Source organism: Sinocyclocheilus grahami, unplaced genomic scaffold (genome assembly GCF_001515645.1).
Source record: "Sinocyclocheilus grahami isolate Dianchi unplaced genomic scaffold, SAMN03320097.WGS_v1.1 scaffold387.1, whole genome shotgun sequence".
Taxonomy (NCBI): Eukaryota; Metazoa; Chordata; class Actinopteri; order Cypriniformes; family Cyprinidae; genus Sinocyclocheilus; species Sinocyclocheilus grahami.
In genome coordinates, this window is record NW_015505566.1 from 727,160 (window position 1) to 746,570 (window position 19,411).

At 39.0% G+C, this 19,411-nt stretch overlaps 1 protein-coding gene across 1 annotated transcript; it reads right to left on the minus strand.

Moving 5' to 3' along the window:
• Positions 1-6,263: 6,263 nt before the first annotated feature.
• On the minus strand, positions 6,264-19,185 carry LOC107550093 (polyadenylate-binding protein 1-like). The gene is made up of 15 exons (XM_016231320.1): positions 18,415-19,185; positions 15,841-16,034; positions 15,597-15,712; positions 14,349-14,488; positions 14,170-14,264; positions 12,930-13,067; positions 12,542-12,637; positions 11,225-11,497; positions 10,285-10,375; positions 10,067-10,177; positions 8,784-8,932; positions 8,616-8,700; positions 6,935-7,065; positions 6,741-6,839; positions 6,264-6,641 (listed from the first exon to the last, which is right to left on the minus strand). Exons 1-14 carry the CDS (start codon positions 18,605-18,607, stop codon positions 6,747-6,749), a joined length of 1,905 nt encoding a protein of 634 aa, XP_016086806.1. The 5' UTR covers positions 18,608-19,185; the 3' UTR covers positions 6,264-6,641; positions 6,741-6,746.
• Between the last annotated feature and the right edge of the window lie 226 nt (positions 19,186-19,411).

The window sequence follows — 19,411 nt, forward strand, 5'->3', positions numbered from 1 at the left end:
CTTCCAAAAGAGGACACGACTAGAAATCAGTGGTTAAGTTGTATTTACAACACTGTTCCAGAACACTTCAACCCTAATATTCAGATGTGTGCAGCGCATCTATAGAGGACTGTTTCCTGATCCTGGGAGAGTAGACTACAATGCCGGCTGTTCTGACTCACAGACTGTAAGTAAGTTTTTTATACTTAAAGAATTTGCCACTGACAATTCGAGTTTTGAGCGAGTTTTGAGTAGTGTAGAGTAGGGCTTGTTGTTTGTCATTTCTCCGATCACAAATGCAGACATGGTTTTATGTTTACCATTGCGATGCAATGCGTAAAAAGACAGTATAAGTCATTATAATCCGTAACTATGTCCCCACCGGATGCAACAAATGCCTCGTTTATAATGGGTTTTATAATTTTTTTCTCGTCGTTCTGGCCGGACAGGGCATCATCACAGTATGGTGAGGGGCGTAACATTTCCGTCACACGCTTGAGGAATTCGGCCAATCACAACGCACTGGATAGCTGGCCAATCACAGCACACCTCGCTTTTCAGACCGATGAGTTTTGTAAAAATCAACGCGTTTCAGAAAGGCGGGGCATAGAGGAAAAACAATAATGTACAGTATGTGGAAAATAATGTGTTTTAACCTTAAACCGCATAAACACATTTCATTACACCAAATACACAAAATAATGTTCTTTTTAGAAACATCATATGACCCCTTTAAAAACTCAGTGTGGTCAAATTTTCTGTGTAATTACGCTGTGAAAAATGTTCACCTTTCAAATTAAAAACTTCAGTTGCTGCCTTACATTTTTAAGAATAATCTTTAAACTGACTTTAAAAAATCTTGTTGAATTTCATATAACTTTGCGTTGAGTTTAAGTAAAAGCATAAGTCGCCACGGCTTACTGAACATATAAATATATATATATATATATATTTTTTTTTTTTACAGTGTATAAACACCAGACTAGCTGATGTGTGCAATTCCATAAACCTGGAAGACTTTCTGAATATAAAAAGCCGTGAAATGTTTAGAAAGGAAAATTTAAGAGAGAAGAATTCTAGGGCAAAATCATGAATTATAATTTAATTATAATTTACTGCCACTGTGTGAATAATATGCAATCATGTAATCTATATAAAAGTAACTGTAATATGATTATGCACGTTTTAAAATGTAATATAATCTAAATGACATGATGTAATATAAACGAAGTACTTAATATTTGGAATCTGATTATGTAATCCACATTGCATGTAATCAGATATAACCAGCACTGTGTAAGACTAACTGTTACAGGGTTGAATATCAGCAGCAATGGTCCTATCAAGCAAATATTATCACTTTGTGCCAGTAACAATACTTTTAAGTGAAAAAATTATCATTACTTTTGAACTATTGCATCATATAATAATTGCCGTTAATAGTGTTGATCGTCTGTTTTATTACGTCTTAAATTGATGTTTCTGTACATTTCTGCCATATGTACATTAACTGACAGTCACCACTGATAAGCTACCACTAAATATTGTAGAAACTTAATTTACTGTAAAATTGCTTTGCAATGATTTGTATGGTGAAAAGTGCTGTACAAATAAACTTGACTTTGCTTATTTAGCGCTTCTAATATTCAAATCCGTTAAAGGATTTTTAGGCTGCATTAATTAGGTCAACCGGAACCGGGAACACTTCCCATAACACCCGATGTACTTGCAACATCACTAGAAGAATAGCATCTACGCTAATATTAGTCTGTTTCTCTCTTATTCCGAGGTCACCGTAGCCACCTAGTCTGTATCCAGATCAGATGGTCACTGCAGTCACCCGGATCCAGCACGTATTCAGACCAGATGGTGGATCAGCACCTAGAGAGGACCTCCACAGCGGAGACTAGGACAACTAGAGGAGCCCCAGATACAGATCCCCTGTAAAGACCTTGTCTCAGACGACCACCGGGACAAGACCACAGGAACCAGATGAGTCCTCTGCACAATGTGACTTTGCTGCAGCCTGAGAGCCCCGGAGGGTGATTTATTTGCCCACACACTGATCACACGTGCCCTTGATGACTGGTGCTCGGTGCCCGTCTCACACTGGTACTCGTGGGGTGAAGTGCCGTGGTGCAGATCCCTCTCCCTGGGTGCCTTCAGATTCTGTGAAATAAGGAGAACAATCGTTAATGCCGCCTGTAGCTCTGGGGTGCTCTCCCGCTGGCGTCTCTTCTCCTGGCTTTTAAGGCCAGCGGGAACGAGCTCCAGGTGCGCCACTCATCATGCACAGGTGTTGTGCGTCGGTGATCAGTGTGGCAGCGGCGTTTCCAGGGCGACGCTAATCTGGACTCGGGATACTCGCCACAGCAGCTTTGAAAATAATTGAAGTAGAAATAAGAAATATTGTAGCTTATATGAGGGGGTCTTTGCGTAAAATAGGCTGAGAACCACTGAGATTTAACCTGCTTTCAAATTTTTTAAAGGGGTCCTATTATGTTTTTTCACTTTTTTAATTTTAGTCAGTGTGTAGTGTGTATGTTTGGGCATAAAAAAGATATTCAAACTTACAAATCTCAAAGTCCACTCCAAAGGGAGATATTTTGTTTTTTAAAAATCCCTTTTCAAGAACTACAACGAACGGCTCGATTGGACTACAGCGTTGTTTTCCGGGGTTTGTGATGTCACAAAGTGGTCCATTAGAATATCATTAAAATAATTCCCGCCTACAGAAATTCGAATGGTTGGGGGGTGGGGAGGGGCTGCTGTAGCCTCGTTTTCGCAAGTTATTACACGTGCGCCTAAATAATTATGTATGTAAATATGTATGTTACAATTCTGAAAACGTTTTTATAATAAATTGCTGACAGTACAATATTGGACAATGATGTAATCTGCAGAATTTACACTTCAATTATGAGACTACAGTGTTTCCCATACGTTGAGTGCCGGGTGTTTTTATATCACTGTATTTCTGAAGGAAAACGACTGTCATTTTCATGTAATCTTGTATGTAATGTCTGATAAAGCAGTGTTTTTTTTGAGCGGAGCGCTGCTTTGTGTACAGCCCTTACCGGGGAAACCTCGATTTCTACCGCTCCAACAGCGCCTCCTGCTGGCAGAGAATGAGTTTGCATATATATGCCGCCTGGGAAACACTGGACTATGGTATAAATAAATTCAACTGTGTAACAGTTTCACTGCAATTCATGTTATAATGTTAGAATTAAATAACAATAAAAATAATACATATGCACTTATCTGTACATAGTAAATGCAGTTATTTTTAAGTGGTTGTTGACATCCTATCTAAAACGTGATTTAGCCAAAAAGAAAAAACAACAACAATAACATTACCACTCTAATATGTCTTGCAATATCCGTGCGTGCAAAGGTTCTGCGTGATCCTCTTGTTCAATATTCTCTGGGTCTGAATTCATCTCAAATTGATATGGCAATATTGACGCCATCCTTAACTAAACTTGCTGCTTTGGCAAGGGGCGGGGCAGTACTGAAACACCGTCTAAGCTGTTCGCCAATCACAACGCACTGGGACAGCTAACCAATCACATCACATTTCGTTTTTCGGAAGGCGGGCCTTCATCAAACCCGGAACTAATCGAGTCGTTTGTGCCAGGCTGGGGAGCAAGGTATTTTAATAATGTAAATTATGTGAAAAATAATGAGTTACACCCCCAAAACAAATTCAAGACATTGTAAAAGAGCATAATAGGACCCCTTTAAAGGGGTCATATGATGTTGCTAAAAAGAACAGTATTTTGTGTATTTGGTGTAATGAAATGTGTTTATGCGGTTTAAGGTTAAAAAAAACACATTATTTTCCACATACTGTACATTATTATTTCTCCTCTATGCCCCGCCTTTCTGAAACGTGTCGATTTTTACAAAGCTCATCGGTCTGAAAAACGAGGTGTGTGGTGATTGGCCAGCTAATGTAGAAGATTTTAATTAATCAAAATGTAAATTGTTCAGGTATAAGTTCAGTGTGAATGTGGCCATTTATGTATTAAGTTATTCTACTATTATAATCATGTGCATTTGCCTGCATGTATAGAAATCTGTATGAGAATGGAATGTGCAGACATATGGTGAAGTACATGATAAGCACATGATGGCCCATAATGGGGCTCTTATTTTCACAGAACATAAAATGAAGGCCTCATGACTGCATCGTGATGATCCCATAACAAATATGAATAAAACCATTAAACAAGCCTAGAAAATGAAGGCCTCATGACTGCATCGTGATGATCCCATAACAAATATGAATAAAACCATTAAACAAGCCTAGAGAACGAACATAAGAGAGCACAGAAAAAGAGTCTGGAGATTGCTCTGCAGAGTTCTCTCAGGTTTTATTGTCTCGGAAAATAAAACCTCTTCTGGCATCAAAACTCCAAGACTCTGAGAAAGATTCTTCACAGCAATGGCAGAAGCCACCACACTATCCAGTGCGTTGTGATTGGCCGAATTCCTCAAGCGTGAGACAGAAATGTTACACCCCTCACATACTGTTGATGCCCTGTCAGGCCGGAGCGACGAGACAAAAGCATGAAAACCCATTATAAACGAGGCATTTGTTGCATCCAGTGGGGACATAATTACTGATTATGACTTATACTGTCTTTTTACGCGTTGCGTTGCATCGCGCCGTGTAAACATAAAACCATGTCTGCATTTGTGATCGGAGAAATTACAAACAAACATTACTCTACACTGCCCAAAACTCGTGTTTGAATCGTCAGTGGCAAATCCTTTAAATATGAAAACGTACTTACAGTCTGTGAGTCAGAACCGCCCGTCATTGTAGTCTACTCTCCCAGGATCAGGAAACAGTCCTCGTCATCTGTAAAATGTGCTGCACACATCTGAATATTTGGGTTAAACTGTTCTGGAACAGTGTTGTAAATACAACGTAACCACTGATTTCTAGTCGTGTCCTCTTTTGGAAGACCAAACAAAGTAGTTTCGCTTTCACAATGAAACACAGCGTCTCCACGACAGCAACAATAAGGTTACGCCTTCTTTCTTTGCGTGAACATTTGGGCGGCGTTATGCAAATCTTCCCACATAGTGACGTAGACATGTGGGGGCGTGTTTAAACAAGGCGTTTTAGGAGGGTGTGGACGAGTCTTTAACTTTTATAAAGAGTATCTCTTTGGGTTTGAGACTTTAGTCTTTGCAACTTTAGGGATCTTATCTATTCACGAACAGCTTGTAACACCCCAAAGAGAAAGGAAAAATTGTAATCGCATCATATGACCCCTTTAAGATTTTAGTGTGCAGGAGATAAATTAAAAAAAAAACATGAAATTAAATCTAAAAGTTAAATATAAACAGTTATTATATATAAAAGTGAAACTCAATATACAAAAAAACATTTTAAATCTATTCTTTGAAACTAGAATTCTTAGAATTCTCCAGCACAGTGAAGGTGCCTTCTTTGAAGGATCACCCATACAAGGTGAAGGCACTTTTGTAGGATGTCCATGTTCTTGCTACTCAACCTGGTGATTACCTACACCTCTAAACTATGTAAACAATTCTTCAGAAAAAGCATCTCAATGACCTACTTCTGAAATTAATGTTGGGGCAGACTTGAGAGGAATTCGGAAACAGTGTGCACTTTCTTTGAAATGAAAATGTCTAAAAATAAATTCATCTGTAATGGTACATCCTAACAGACATAAACACTTGAGCTCAGCAGGGGCTTCACGGCGGAGCAATTAACACTGCTTCCGTTTCCCTACTTAATGAAAAACCCACAACACTTATAACAACTTCAAATGGGCTCCCAATGATAGAAAAAATGATAGTGAGCAAATACTCAAAAGAAATGTGGGTTCAAGTTTTACCAGTATTGTTCTGCCGTCCCATCACAATTACTTCATGTCCTCACTTTATTCTTTACAACAGAACTGTAGAACAATAGGGTTCCACTTATTAAAATAACCCCAACATCCCATTTCTTTATAAACGCCCCAATAAAAAAAGGCAACTTTTGCTCACATTAGTTTGTCAGCCATGCAGTTTTTGTTCTCCTTTTTTGTGCAGTTACACTCCCTTTCTGGCACTCATCATCTTCCTCCTTCATTCCAACATTCCTAACCCTTGTTCTACCCAATAATCACACACAGCCTGTAAAAGTAGAGCGCTACGAGACCCAATCTTCCACTTCAATCTAGTCTAAGAACATGAACTTAAAACATACCATAGCATATCCCAACTCCCCACTGAAAGAGATTCTGTAGACAAGTGAATACACTCGCACATTTTAATGAACTTTGAGCAAGCATATTTTCAGTTTAACGTAACTTCACATTGCTGGTTCAGTCAGTTCTCACCTCCCTACTAAGAACATGACATAGCCAGGCATTAAAAGCAATAAAACAAGGCAGGAATGCTTTACGGCTGTTTATTCCCCATACTGTGGAAGTGTTGTTTTTTTAACTCCCAACATTATTTTTGTCCGTTTTTCCTTTTTTATATTCCTTTTTTAAAATACCTTAACTAGGCCTAGAATGCTCGTCTCTAGACCTGGCTCTTTCTAGTTTCTTTTTTAAATATCGTTTTCGATGTTTTCTGTTTTTTTCAATGTTTACTTTTTCCTCTCGGTGAAGATTCGAGGTTGTGTCCCCCTGTAAAACAGAGACATCATGACCTTGCAGTTCTCCAACACAACGAACATTTGATGAGAGCAGAGAAAAACACATCTGTAAACAAAAGGAACACATTACCTTGGCTTAGACGCTTGGCACGCCAGTAGAGTTGGTCACGGTCTTCTGAGCGGCTTCTTTAGCCTGGTGAGCCTGGAGTACGGCCACCGCCTCATCGATCTGTCAGACAGTCGGCAAAACATCAAAACACATCGACAAAACCTCTTCCAATGCTTCATTCCGTAGAGCTCACAAAAACAACCGATCGGTCGAACCTTGGAGCGCAGAGACTCTGGAGACTCCAGCATGTGGAGGAGCTCGGAGTTGTCGATTTCCAGCAGCATACCGGTGATCTTGCCAGCCAGGCTGGGATGCATATTCTGGATAAGTGGGAAGAGACGCTCACCTGTGAGAGGAAAATGAAACATTCTATAGAGTGGTGGAAGGTAGGGTTTTCTCAATGCCATAAATATATCTTACGATACTATACCAGCTGACGCATCCCGATACAAAGTAGCATCACGATACCATGCAGTATTGTGATAATTCATAATTCAAATCTTCAAAATGAACCAAATTTTCATAAATACACAAATAGAAATGAAAACAGACCAGGTTTTCCTAAAACCACCAGTAGGTGGCACACAAGTCTTAATGATTGAATCACTGAATCATTTATTCAACCAATTTGCTCAAAACAGCTGATTCATTCAGGAAGGGATCAAGTGACTCTTTTTATGAATGGCTCAGTGAATCACTGATTCGCCGGATTTGTTCAAAAACACGATTCATTCGGAAACTAAACAAAACACCACTGCATTGCTCAAAGAAGTGCAACAGTTCTATATTTAGAACTATTTTCATTGGAAAAAAAATAGAGTGAAACCATCATCATTAACAAAGCTGTGTCTAAAATGTCATTTAATATGAACTTTTTGTTTATTGAACTGCTATATAAAATCAGTCACATTTGCAATCAGACAGCTCTCTTGCTTGTGTCATATTGAAATTTCCAACACATAATTCATTCATAATGTTAAAATCATAATATGTAACCCTGGACCACGAAACCAGTCATAAGGGTACATTTTCCTTTCCGTTGATGTATGGTGATGTATTGTTAGGAGAGGACAATATTTGGTCGAGATACAACTATTTGAAAATCTGGAATCTGAGGGTGCAAAAAAAAAAATCTAAATATTGAGAAAATCGCCTTTAAATTGTCCAAATGAAGTTCTTAGCAATGCATATTACTAATCAAAAATTAAGTTTTGATGTCTTTACAGTAGGAACTTTACAAAATATCTTCATGGAACATGATCTTTACTTAATATCCTAATGATTTTTGGCATAAAAGAAAAACTATAACTTTGACCCATACAATGTATTTTTGGCTATTGCTACAAATATACCCTAGCGACTTAAGACTGCTTTTGTGCTCCAGGGTCACATATAAGGATTGATACGATTGATGAGAACCGAGTGCAAATGCAACTGTTGAATGGAATTGCATTCGTCACTGAAAAGATGGTTCTATAATCTAACCATTACACTTGTGGTCAAATGAGTGGTCAAATGAGCAACGAACGAACTGAGAGAATACATTCTAATATATAGATATTATAATGTTGAACTGCTAACTTTCTAAATCTTTTCAGTCCTTCAATAAACTGCAGTGAGAACAAAGATGCCCAACGTCTCACTGCAAAACGAACTGAAGCATCGATAAACACTCGATGACGAGTGCATACATGTTCAAATGAACGCTTTGAATTGTGTACTGAAACACATACAACATTACTTAAGGTAATACCGCATTGATGATACCATTCTTAAAAAAAAAAGGTATTTAAAACCTTTAATATCACGATACTGCCCTAGTAAGCTATACCATGCAACCCTAGTTGAAGGAACACCCAATCAAAAGCAGGAAATCTTTAACCCAGCAATCTTTACCCAGCATCTGCTTCTGTTCCTGTGGCAGAGCAGCGGCGAGCATGGAGGCCGTCAGCGGTTCCTGTCCTTGCACATGCACAGCAGGCTGTAAACCAGAGTAAATGAGTACAGTAAACTCAAAAGCACATCTTTCAGGCGTGATGGGATAACGGTCGAGCGGAGTCTTACCTGCTGCATGGCAACCTGAGGCTGTGTGTTCATGTGCTGCTGGGGGCTGCGGACACTGGGTGTGTATTTGTACTGCGGTAGGCCGCGCACTGGAGGAGCAGAAGCCGCAGCCGCTGCAGTCGTGGGTCGTGGACCCATAGTCTGAGCAGCTGAGAGAGAAACACAACTGAATATTAATAATGGGCATGTCTGCATGTGGAGATAAGATCACATTCATCTGTTCCATGTAATGTTGCACACGCATGCCAGGTAATTGTTCTTCCCCTCTTTAGTCATATCTTGATCTCTGATTTGCATATGATTTTTGCATTCTGGGAACTGTTCAGACCCATCATCTGAAGTCATTACTTACGTTATTTTTTTCAACTAAAAACATATTGCATATGACCAATAATTTTTTTTGATGAGTGAATGGGAAACAAAAAAAGTCAAATTTTTTGTTACTGTGTTATAAGCCAGTTATTACTACAATTACCATTTTTTGTAAAATCAAGAAATGTTGCAATTTTACATGAACTCCAGAATAACCACTAATGTAAAACGTTTCAATATTTACAAAATGCATACAAAAACAATGCAAACTTATTGTTTAAAAACTGTAACTCATGAATTCAAATTGGTCAAAATACATAAACTCAAAAATGGTGAAAATATATGAAACCAACATATTTTTTTCTAACAAAATAAATAAATATAACTGAAATGTGTTTAAATATATAACTCAAACTTTTTTTTTACTACACGTCATCTATAAAGCCTCCTTTGACTCAAATCAACCTGAATATTTATATATTTTTATATATATATATATATATATATATATATATAGACATGGCTCGCAATGTTTAGCTCCTGCACTAAAAGCTATAATTTAGATCTGATCTCTTCATAGGTCAAAACAGACCCAAATTTATTATGAGGCTGTTTTTAAAGGAACCATCATTTAAGCCAACAGCTACTCTAGCCAAGAAAGTTTAATATTGTAAGAAGTAAAATGTTTTCTGCCTTTGTGATTTTAAAGAAACTGAAACACATCTTTATTTGGTTCAGACATTTTGACTAGGGTTGGATATAATCTCTGCAGCACAACAGATCTCCAGGATTGAGCACCTCTGAACCAGACTAATGACATAGTCTTTAAGAAACTTTAAAGGCAAATTAAATGTATGTTCAAAGCCTGTTCAATCACACATTCAATCAAACATTCACAAAATCACTGTGAAGATTCGACATCACCAAGACCTCATGGTGCTGTGGTGCATATAAAGGCTGAAACTACTCACCAATACGCTGCGTGGACATCATGCGGGGCACCTGAGACGCAGGACGCATGGTGCTGAAGCTCTGAGGTCTGGGGGCAGATGGGCGCATTGTGCCTGGCATGTTCTGGAAGTCTGTAGAGAAGGTTCTGTGTCATTATTAGTATGAATCAGCACATCAGGAATCAGTAACATTTGATTCATTTAATAAAGCAGGTTTCTGGGATAAAAAGTTGACTTGCGCTGAGGCCGCACTCCCTGTGTGGTCCAGCGGGGGCTGGGTCTGAGCTGGGTGAGCTGACTGGTAGGGTAATATGCAGCTCTGTTCTGGGCCTGTGATGCAAGAACATCATTAAGGAAAAATAAAGCACTAATGTTAATCTAAGCAATATGACAACTATGGCTGTCAAAATGGATGAAAATCTAAATTCAATTTTTTTTACTTAAATATTATCAATATTCAAATTATATTCGAGCAAAATATTATGCACGTTTCTTCAAAGCATAATAAAATAACATGACTATCTTTGAAAAAAAGTGCATAATGTTTAAAATTATGTTTATAACCCATATATAAAAAATAAAGTTGCTTAAACAATTAGAAAAAAAACAGCACCATGCATGTATGTACAGTTTAATACAAAGGGTCGAAAGCCAATCACAAAGAGTACTTTCTTCATTTAAAAACTTGAGATGCAGTGGGATGGGGAAAACCGCCATAAAGTCTTGAGACATGTTTTTTTGTTGAATGTAAGTTGAACTTACATTAATTTTACATGGCTTTCTAAACATGCCGCTCTCTTGTGCGAGACACGAGTGCAACGGTGATAGATATCCCTCTAGGAAACGCCATTAATATGTGTTCCGTGTGAACGGCTTGGTTTCATTTTTGACGTAAACAACATCTTCCCCTCATTAATTGTTCTCTTTGTCTGCAATATTTTGAATGAACAACGTATCAGCGCCGCATCTAGTGGGTTCAAATGGATAGGCTAACAAAAGCATTAAAATGCAATGACACTTACATCGTCGTCGCATTTCGTGCGCCACTGATAAGGCTGCCTGACGCACACTTGAAATTCGAATGCAACGTTTTTGCATTCGAATGTGGATTTTTATTTTAAATTCGACGAATATTCGAAATTCAAATTTTTTTGACAGCCCTAATGACAACCAACCCACCTGTGGAATGGCAGCCATGAAGTATCCTGATGGAGGTGCAGGTTGGTAGGGGTTGATAACGGGATTTGGCACTGCACGGACACTGGCCATCCTCTGCATGTACTGGTTGGTGAGATGGGCCTGCCGTTCCTCTTTGCGCTGAGCAAGAGCCACATACAGTGGCTTAGTGGCCACAATACGGCCATTCATCTCAGTCACTGCTTTAGTGGCTTCCTCAGGGGAAGAGAAACAAACAAAACCGAAGCCTTTACTGCGACCACCGTCCATCATGACCTGTGACAGAAGAGGGGGAAGATGTCAGTTTTTGTCCAAAAGGCAACATGGAACGAAATCAACATAAAATGGCATTTGCAAAGATATTACATAAAGGGGAACACAGGAATCTTCATTTTATTTATCTGGATGGCTGAAGCTGGGCATTTTTATATCAGAATGGAGCCAGGTTACAGCGTCGACAATTGGCAAGACTTTATTACCAGAAATATAGACTTCAACAATGCTAAAGGGCTCACTGGGCCTAGGTGTCCTCATCTGAAAAGAGAAAGCAGTTTCGGAGGTGGAGGAAGTTAAAGGTGCAGTATTTAACTTTGATGGTTAGCAGCTGAAATGAGCACTGCAGTCCAAATGTAAAATATTGGAGAGGGTCGTTTCTCCCGCCCCCTCCACCTCAGACTCGATGCTCACGTGGGTTGCCAGATTTAGGACACACAACAGGAACGAGCGCGAATGACAATGGAAGTCAACAAGCCTTGCACTGTAAGTTGATTTAGGCATGTTTTAATATTTCTCTGCTTAGAGCTTTTTAGGTGGATCCCGAGGCTTTTTAGGTGGGGTAGAATCTGCGATTTCTGATCCAGTTCATTTGCTGACTTACATGGCTGCAATACACTGTTTTCTGCCAACTGGCAACCCGGGGTGTTGAAATACTATTGGGTAAACTGGCAGTGGGCGGAGTCACACAGACCAAAACAAAAACAGACATGCTGACACGGATATGATGAATGCGGATGAATAACTGGCTGTAGGATTTTTTATTTTTTTGAGAAACAAGTATGTGAACTTAGCATGTTTGCTAAATATCTGCAAACATACTGTGGTGTTTTTATGCTTCAGAACAGTCAAAAATAGGACATGCAGCACCTATAAATATTTTTAAAAGACAACTACGTAACATGCACTAACAAACTGTATACAGTTAGACCAAGAAAGTGTATTAAAGTAAAAGTCAAATTTGATTTCAAGTCAAATTGGGTATCTTTTAGAAAACATCTAGAATGTATATAAATAACTTGGTGAATGAAGACTGATGAATTGTACCTTGGCACTGGTGATTGTACCGAAGGGAGAGAACTCTTTACGAAGACGCTCATCATCAAGGCCATCATCCAAGTTCTTCACATAGAGATTGACACCCTGTAAAGACAGCAAGAACTGCATCTGTGAGGGCACTTACAACACACTCCCCCTAGATTTAATAAACAAAATTAGACCCAAATGCAGTTACACAGCCTAACTCAGGTCCATAAATAAAAAAAACGAAAACATTTGTACATAGCCCTTCTATCCCCAGTACCCACTATATACAGGAACATGGGGCCCATGGACTACAAATTCACTGTTGCAGCCATTTTGGCCAGTGCCGTCCACTGAGGAGGAAACACCAAATTTGACAAGGCTGCAGAGGTCAGAGTTCACCCTCACTGACCTGGTAGCGAGTCATGCGGTCCTGCTTCATCTGTTCAAATTTGCGCTTGAGCTCAGTTTGTCGCTCCACTTTTTTCTGAGCACGACCCACATAGATGAGCTTCCCGTTGAGTTCTTTGCCGTTCATTTCATCCACAGCCTGCAAGAGAACAGCAGAACCACTGAACATGTGCATCCTATGGTTAAGTTGACTTCAGGAAGTCAACTATGCTAATTTGATTACATTAAGGCCCAATCCCAATTCTATTTTATACCCCTTCCCCTTCCCCCTTGAAACAGAGTGTCAAGGGGTAGGGGTGAAAATATTCCCCAAAGAATTGGGACACCACTACTATGCCGTCACACGTCATCATACGTCATCTAGCTCCTACAATACACACTCCTATACTGGAGTGCTGGTGTGCATTAGAGCTTTTAATTACCGTTCTATATTAATGTGCTGCTTACTGACACACACACACACACACACACACACACATATATATATATATATATATATCGGAGATCGCGCAGCTCACACATCCAGGAGAAAAGAAACTTGTCAACGCTGCCCCACGACTTTTATTAATAACGGTTTAAATACTGAATCGCTACATTATATTTTCCAGCAACGAGAGGATAAAATCGCAGTTTTTTAAAGTAAACTCACTCTAAAAAGAAAAACACGCAGACGCGCATACACGCAACTTTCATCTCTCTCTCTCTCTCGAATTGGCAATATTTGAGAAAAGAGTTTAGCGATTTCTAATTATTGGGGGGACTAGCCCCCCTCAATGTCTACGGTGGTTATCGCCCTGATCAGACATGAAAACATGTTGTGGCACTATCGTGCAGTCTGTAATGATATGACGTTAGTTTTGCGAATATTAGCGATTTTTTGCAAACATTTGTTTGAGTAACATGACCGTAAATATGAACTCACGATTGAATGTAACATAAAACAAATGATTACTTTTTGTTAAAATCTTTATTAATGCCAAAAATGCTTACATTTATGTGTCTTTTTGTCCGCTCGGGCAGCCATGTTGCCCCTGAAGCCGGTTTACACCGAGATAATTCATACCCCTTCGTTTGAAGTGTGGTGCCGAAAAATCTTCGTTTGAAGGGCTGTCTGTCTACCCCTCCAACCAAAAGAGAATCGAGACACCCCTACCCCTTCACGTGAACGCGCGAAACGTAGGGGTAGGGGAAAGGGGAAGGGCTAAGGGGTAGAATTGGGATTGGGCCTAAGTTAAACTGACCCTTTGTGCGTCTTCGTGCCTCTCAAAACTCACAAATCCAAATCCTCTGGACTTTCCATTTTCATCAGTCATGACACGGATGCTCATAGCAGTACCTATCAAATGAGGAAACCGTTTTTGTAATGTACAAGTCAATGGAGAATAATAATGTATAAACTGAAGTGCTACAAAGAACTTACCATATTTGCTGAAGACGTCCTTGAGTTTGTCATCATCCATGTCTTCCCCAAAGTTTTTGATGTACACATTGGTAAATTCTTTGGCTCTTGCGCCGAGCTCAGCCTCCCTCTCCTTGCGAGATTTGAAGCGCCCTACAAACCTGATAGAAATTAGGAGCGTTTAATAGGAGGATCTAATGGATCTCAAAGCCGTTATTTCAAGAGGCTGGGTGATGTAGCTTACATTTTATAAAGACATTTAGGATTTTTCAACAATATACCATATATCTTTGTAATTAGTCCTTAATACAACCAAAGCCAAAATTTGTATTACTCAATTAACAGGGAAGAATTACTTAACTTGTATAAACTGGTATAACAAATAAGCAATTTTGTCTATTATATACACTAACATTGGGTAAGCTTTGGGGAAAATATCAACAGTTTTGGTTTGGGTAAGATTTTTGAAAGAAATACATTATTCAGCGTGGATGTATTGAATTGTTTGAAAGGGACAGTAAAGACATCTATAATGTCACAATAGATTTATATTTCATATAAATGGTTTTCTTTTGAACGTTTTATTCCTCAAATCCTGTTTTTTTGAAAATTATGAAATAATAACAATTAAAAAAACATAAGGTTTCCACAAAATATCAAGCAGCACAACTGTTTTCAATATTGATAACATTTGATCTTGATTTCATGATTTCTGAAGGATCATGTGACACTTAAGACTGGAGTAATGGTGCTGAAAATCCAGCTTTTTCACAGGAATAATTAAATTTTTTAAATATATTCAAATAGAAAGCACTTATTTTACATTGTAATATTTCACAAAATTACTTTCTTACTGCATTTTTTAAATAAATGTATGCAGCCTTGGTGAGCGCAAGACATTGTAGGGATTGCAGACTCCACAATGTCTGTCATAATGCAATAATACTTGCATGCGGTCTTTACACAAATGTAGATGCAATTCAAAAATGAACACCAAATTGTTTTTCAGAATGTTGATTTAAGGAATAGTTCACCCAAAAATGAAAATGGCTGAAAATACTCACCATTTTCTGTAAATTTTCACGTTTGGTCAAACAATTCCTTTAAAGTTTATATTATAATATTTCGTAAAAATTCTTTAATGTCACTTAGTTCAACCCTTCCAACACACTTAAATTCTAAATCAAGTCTGTTAGTCAATCGAGCCACTCCCCAAGTTAGCTGGCAAGCTCTTTCAGCAATTTTCCTTCAACTAAAAATCTCACTTACACTTTTCTGTCATTCAGCAACATGCCGTTCATTTTCTCAATGGCTCTTTCGGCGGCCTCCTGGGTCTCAAAGTGCACAAAGCCATAGCCCTTTGAGCCATTCTCGTCACAAACCACCTTGAGAAAGGATATCAGGCATAAAATCATGCACCCACTGACCGACAGAAGCACTCATGCACAAAAAAATCCAACATTCAATCATCAACTCACTGCAAAGCACATTCAAAAGCGTGTATGTGCCTTACCTTGCAGGACAGGATGTTTCCAAAGGCAGAGAAGGTGTCATAAAGGGCTTTATTATCAATAGACTTATCCAGGTTCTTGATGAAGATGTTTCCAACGCCGCTCTTCCTCAGAGAGGGGTCACGCTGAGACCACATGATGCGGACAGGTCTACCCTTGATCACGTCAAAGTTCATCGTGTCTAGAGCCCGTTCAGCTGGAAGCAAAAGCAATTATGAGTCCACTAAAAAGATTAGCACTGAAGGCAAGACAATACTAGCAAAACCACTGTTTTTTTGTTTCATGCACTTATCAGTTTTAGTATTTCTGCATGTTTTGCATCCTTGTCTTTTGGACTAGCGGAAAGATTCCATCCAAAATACATAAAAATGTTTATTACACTATCTATTTGTGTCTGTTTATTTCTTTATGATTTAACGCCATATCAGCAGCAATGGGTATATTCATGGCAAAGTCAACAGTATTATGATATTATCAATATTTCAATACTTTGTTTATGATACTTTTTATCTTAAAAACAATCAACATACAAAAACATATATTTAAACCTAAAATAACAATGGGAATAATAACAAATAAATAGAATGTATGATACTGTTTAATAAAATTATAAAATTATTCCAGGAGAAACCTTTTTAAAAATCTATTCCGTCTTTGAAATGGTCTAATCTGTTTGCTCATCACGAGTTTTCTTTAAGATTTTATTTCTATTTATATTCTGAAGGTTTTGACAGATTTATGAGGATGTTTTTATTTATATAATATTTAATTACTAAAAATATGGGATTTTCTCATTTATGGAGTGATAAGTTCCAAAATCCCCTCCGTAAAACTCTCAACTCTAATGAAAAATCTGAATGAAATGACGTGAATTTTGAACCGGTCTTAATCCAACAATCACACTTCTGTTCTGATAGATACAAATTTGTCTTTATCTACAGGTGCATCCCAATAAATTAGAATGTCGTGGAAAAGTTCATTTATTTCAGTAATTCAACTCAAATTGTGAAACTCGTGTATTAAATAAATTCAATGCACACAGACTGAAGTAGTTTAAGTCTTTGGTTCTTTTAATTGTAATCAACTGGGCAAGTACATGGTCAAATCTAGGTATTCATATTTTCATTTGTGGCGTTTTGTCCTTAAAGGAACACTCCACTATTTTTGAAAATAGGCTCATTTTCCAACTCCTCTAGAGTTAAACAGTTGAGTTTTACCGTTTTCGAATCCATTCAGCCGATCTCCGGGTCTGGCGGCAGCACTTTTAGCTGTAGCTTAGCATAGATCATTGAATCTGATTAGACCGTTAGCATCTCGCTCAAAAATGACCAAAGAGTTTCTATATTTTTCCTATTTAAAACGCAGCGCCTGAAAATAGTCCCCAGCACGCTCCCTGTGCAAGCAGGTGCTCACGTCGATTATGTTGACAGAAGTTAGCCTATTTTCAGGCGCTGTGCAATATCATTGCGCCAGCGGCACCCATGGCACGCAGCAAAGCTCCTTGATTATTACGCCGGAATGAGAGTATAGTTCCTAGCCATATCAGCCTAGAAAATCACAACTTTTCATTTTCCGTCGGTCTTAGTACACGATGTAACTACAGAAGAGTCCAGTTTTAAATAGGAAAAATATAGAAACTCTTTGGTCATTTTTGAGCGAGATGCTAACGGTCTAATCAGATTCAATGATCTATGCTAAGCTACAGCTAAAAGTGCTACCGCCAGACCCGGAGATCGGCTGAATGGATTCGAAAACAGTAAAACTCAACTGTTTAACTCTAGAGGAGCTGGAAAATTTGCCCATTTTCAAAAATAGTGGCGTGTCCCTTTAAGCTTACAATAGATGATCTTGAAATTGACCGAAAAGAAAATGCATGGTTTTGTCCCGTGTAAATGAAACTCTAGAGGAGCTGGAAAATTTGCCCATTTTCAAAAATAGTGGCGTGTTCCTTTAAGCTTACAATAGATGATCTTGAAATTGACCGAAAAGAAAATGCATGGTTTTGTCCCGTGTAAATGATCAAATTGTCCAAAGAGTGTCTTAGATTAACTAGTCCAAGGATAAAAGCGATACATTTGTTAGACATTGCTTTGCCCCCCCCCCAGTTGAATTTTGATTGCATTTTTGCCCAATCCCATTCTATTTTCTGAACCTGTGCTGTGCAACCACCAACACCTACATGACATGCACAAACTGAATCCTAAAAGACGAAGGAATAAGAAATCTGGGGCCGCACACTGATCATGTCCGACCCAAATATGAGAAGTCGCACGTGACACCTCCTCCAATGCGTTTAAACCTATTGCAAACGGCATGATATAGCTTAACGATGCAGGGACGTCTCACAGCCATAATCAACGTGATCAAGGCGCTTCCCTGACAAACTGGACGGGGGTTTATCTGTGCTGCACAGCGCACACGCCCTAAATACGACAGGCATGCAAGTCACTGCTGCATCTTCACCGCTTTATGATTCACAACCAGACCCAGGCGCTCGAGCAGCATACGGCTGAGATGCACAACACGCAACCTACACTACATGCATCTCTCGGCGTCGGTGCCCGGTGTCGCCTCACCGTCCGCGGGCTGCTGGAAGTTGACATAGGCATAGCCCAGCGACCGGCGCGTGATCATGTCCCTGCACACCCGGATGGAGAGGATGGCCCCGGCCGGGCTGAACTTCTCGTACAGCATGGCTTCAGTCACGTCCTGGTGCAGGTCTCCAACATACAGCGAGGCCATGGGGTAACTGGGAGCGCTGGGGTTCATGCTCTCTCCGCCCGCAGCGCAGCTAGCCGTCAAGCTAACCTACACGGGCCGATGTTTAAAACCCAAAACCGTCGACTAAAAGAAGACCCCGCGTTTCGTTTTAAACGACGAACATGTAGGGCAGCTGAAGCTTCTGAAACCCGTAACTGTTAAAATCCCAAACCGCTAGACCTTCGCGAGCTCACGGACTGCCGTTGTTTTTTTCGGGTTTGTTGAGATGTTTCAAGGCCTCCTGCTCCCGCTTCACCGATTTGTATTTTTAAAAGGGGAAAAAAAAAAAAGATTTTTTGGAATTTTTTAAAAGTTTTTAATTTTTTTTGTATTTTTGTGTTTTTTATGTAATGTGTGCCGAGGGAGCTCCGGAGCACGCGCGCACTCGCTCAGCGCTAACAGCCGGGCATCTGGAGGAAGGGGGCGGGGCCAGCCGCGCTGCGTCATGCACAGTGAAGCCAAGCCAAATACATCTTACACACGACATTTAACAATATGGTACTGCTTTGCATAATATTAGAAACAGAAGAGCTGAAAAGACTTGGTTAATTAAATGTTTTAAATTTGACCCCTGGCATATATAACCTTTGTCTTTAGTTTTGTGCATGCACATGTTTTTTTTTTCTTTCTCATAATTGTTGTGAGATGTATAGGTTTGTACTAATTTTGTACATAATTAGATAATAATAATAATAATAAAAAAAGGTTTTAGATTGGAAGGATAATGTTAGAGACAGCAGATATGACCCAGTAAGCTTTTAGAGGGACGAAGAGTTAAGGTCATTCGCTTAAATGGATGTTTAATATCCAGAT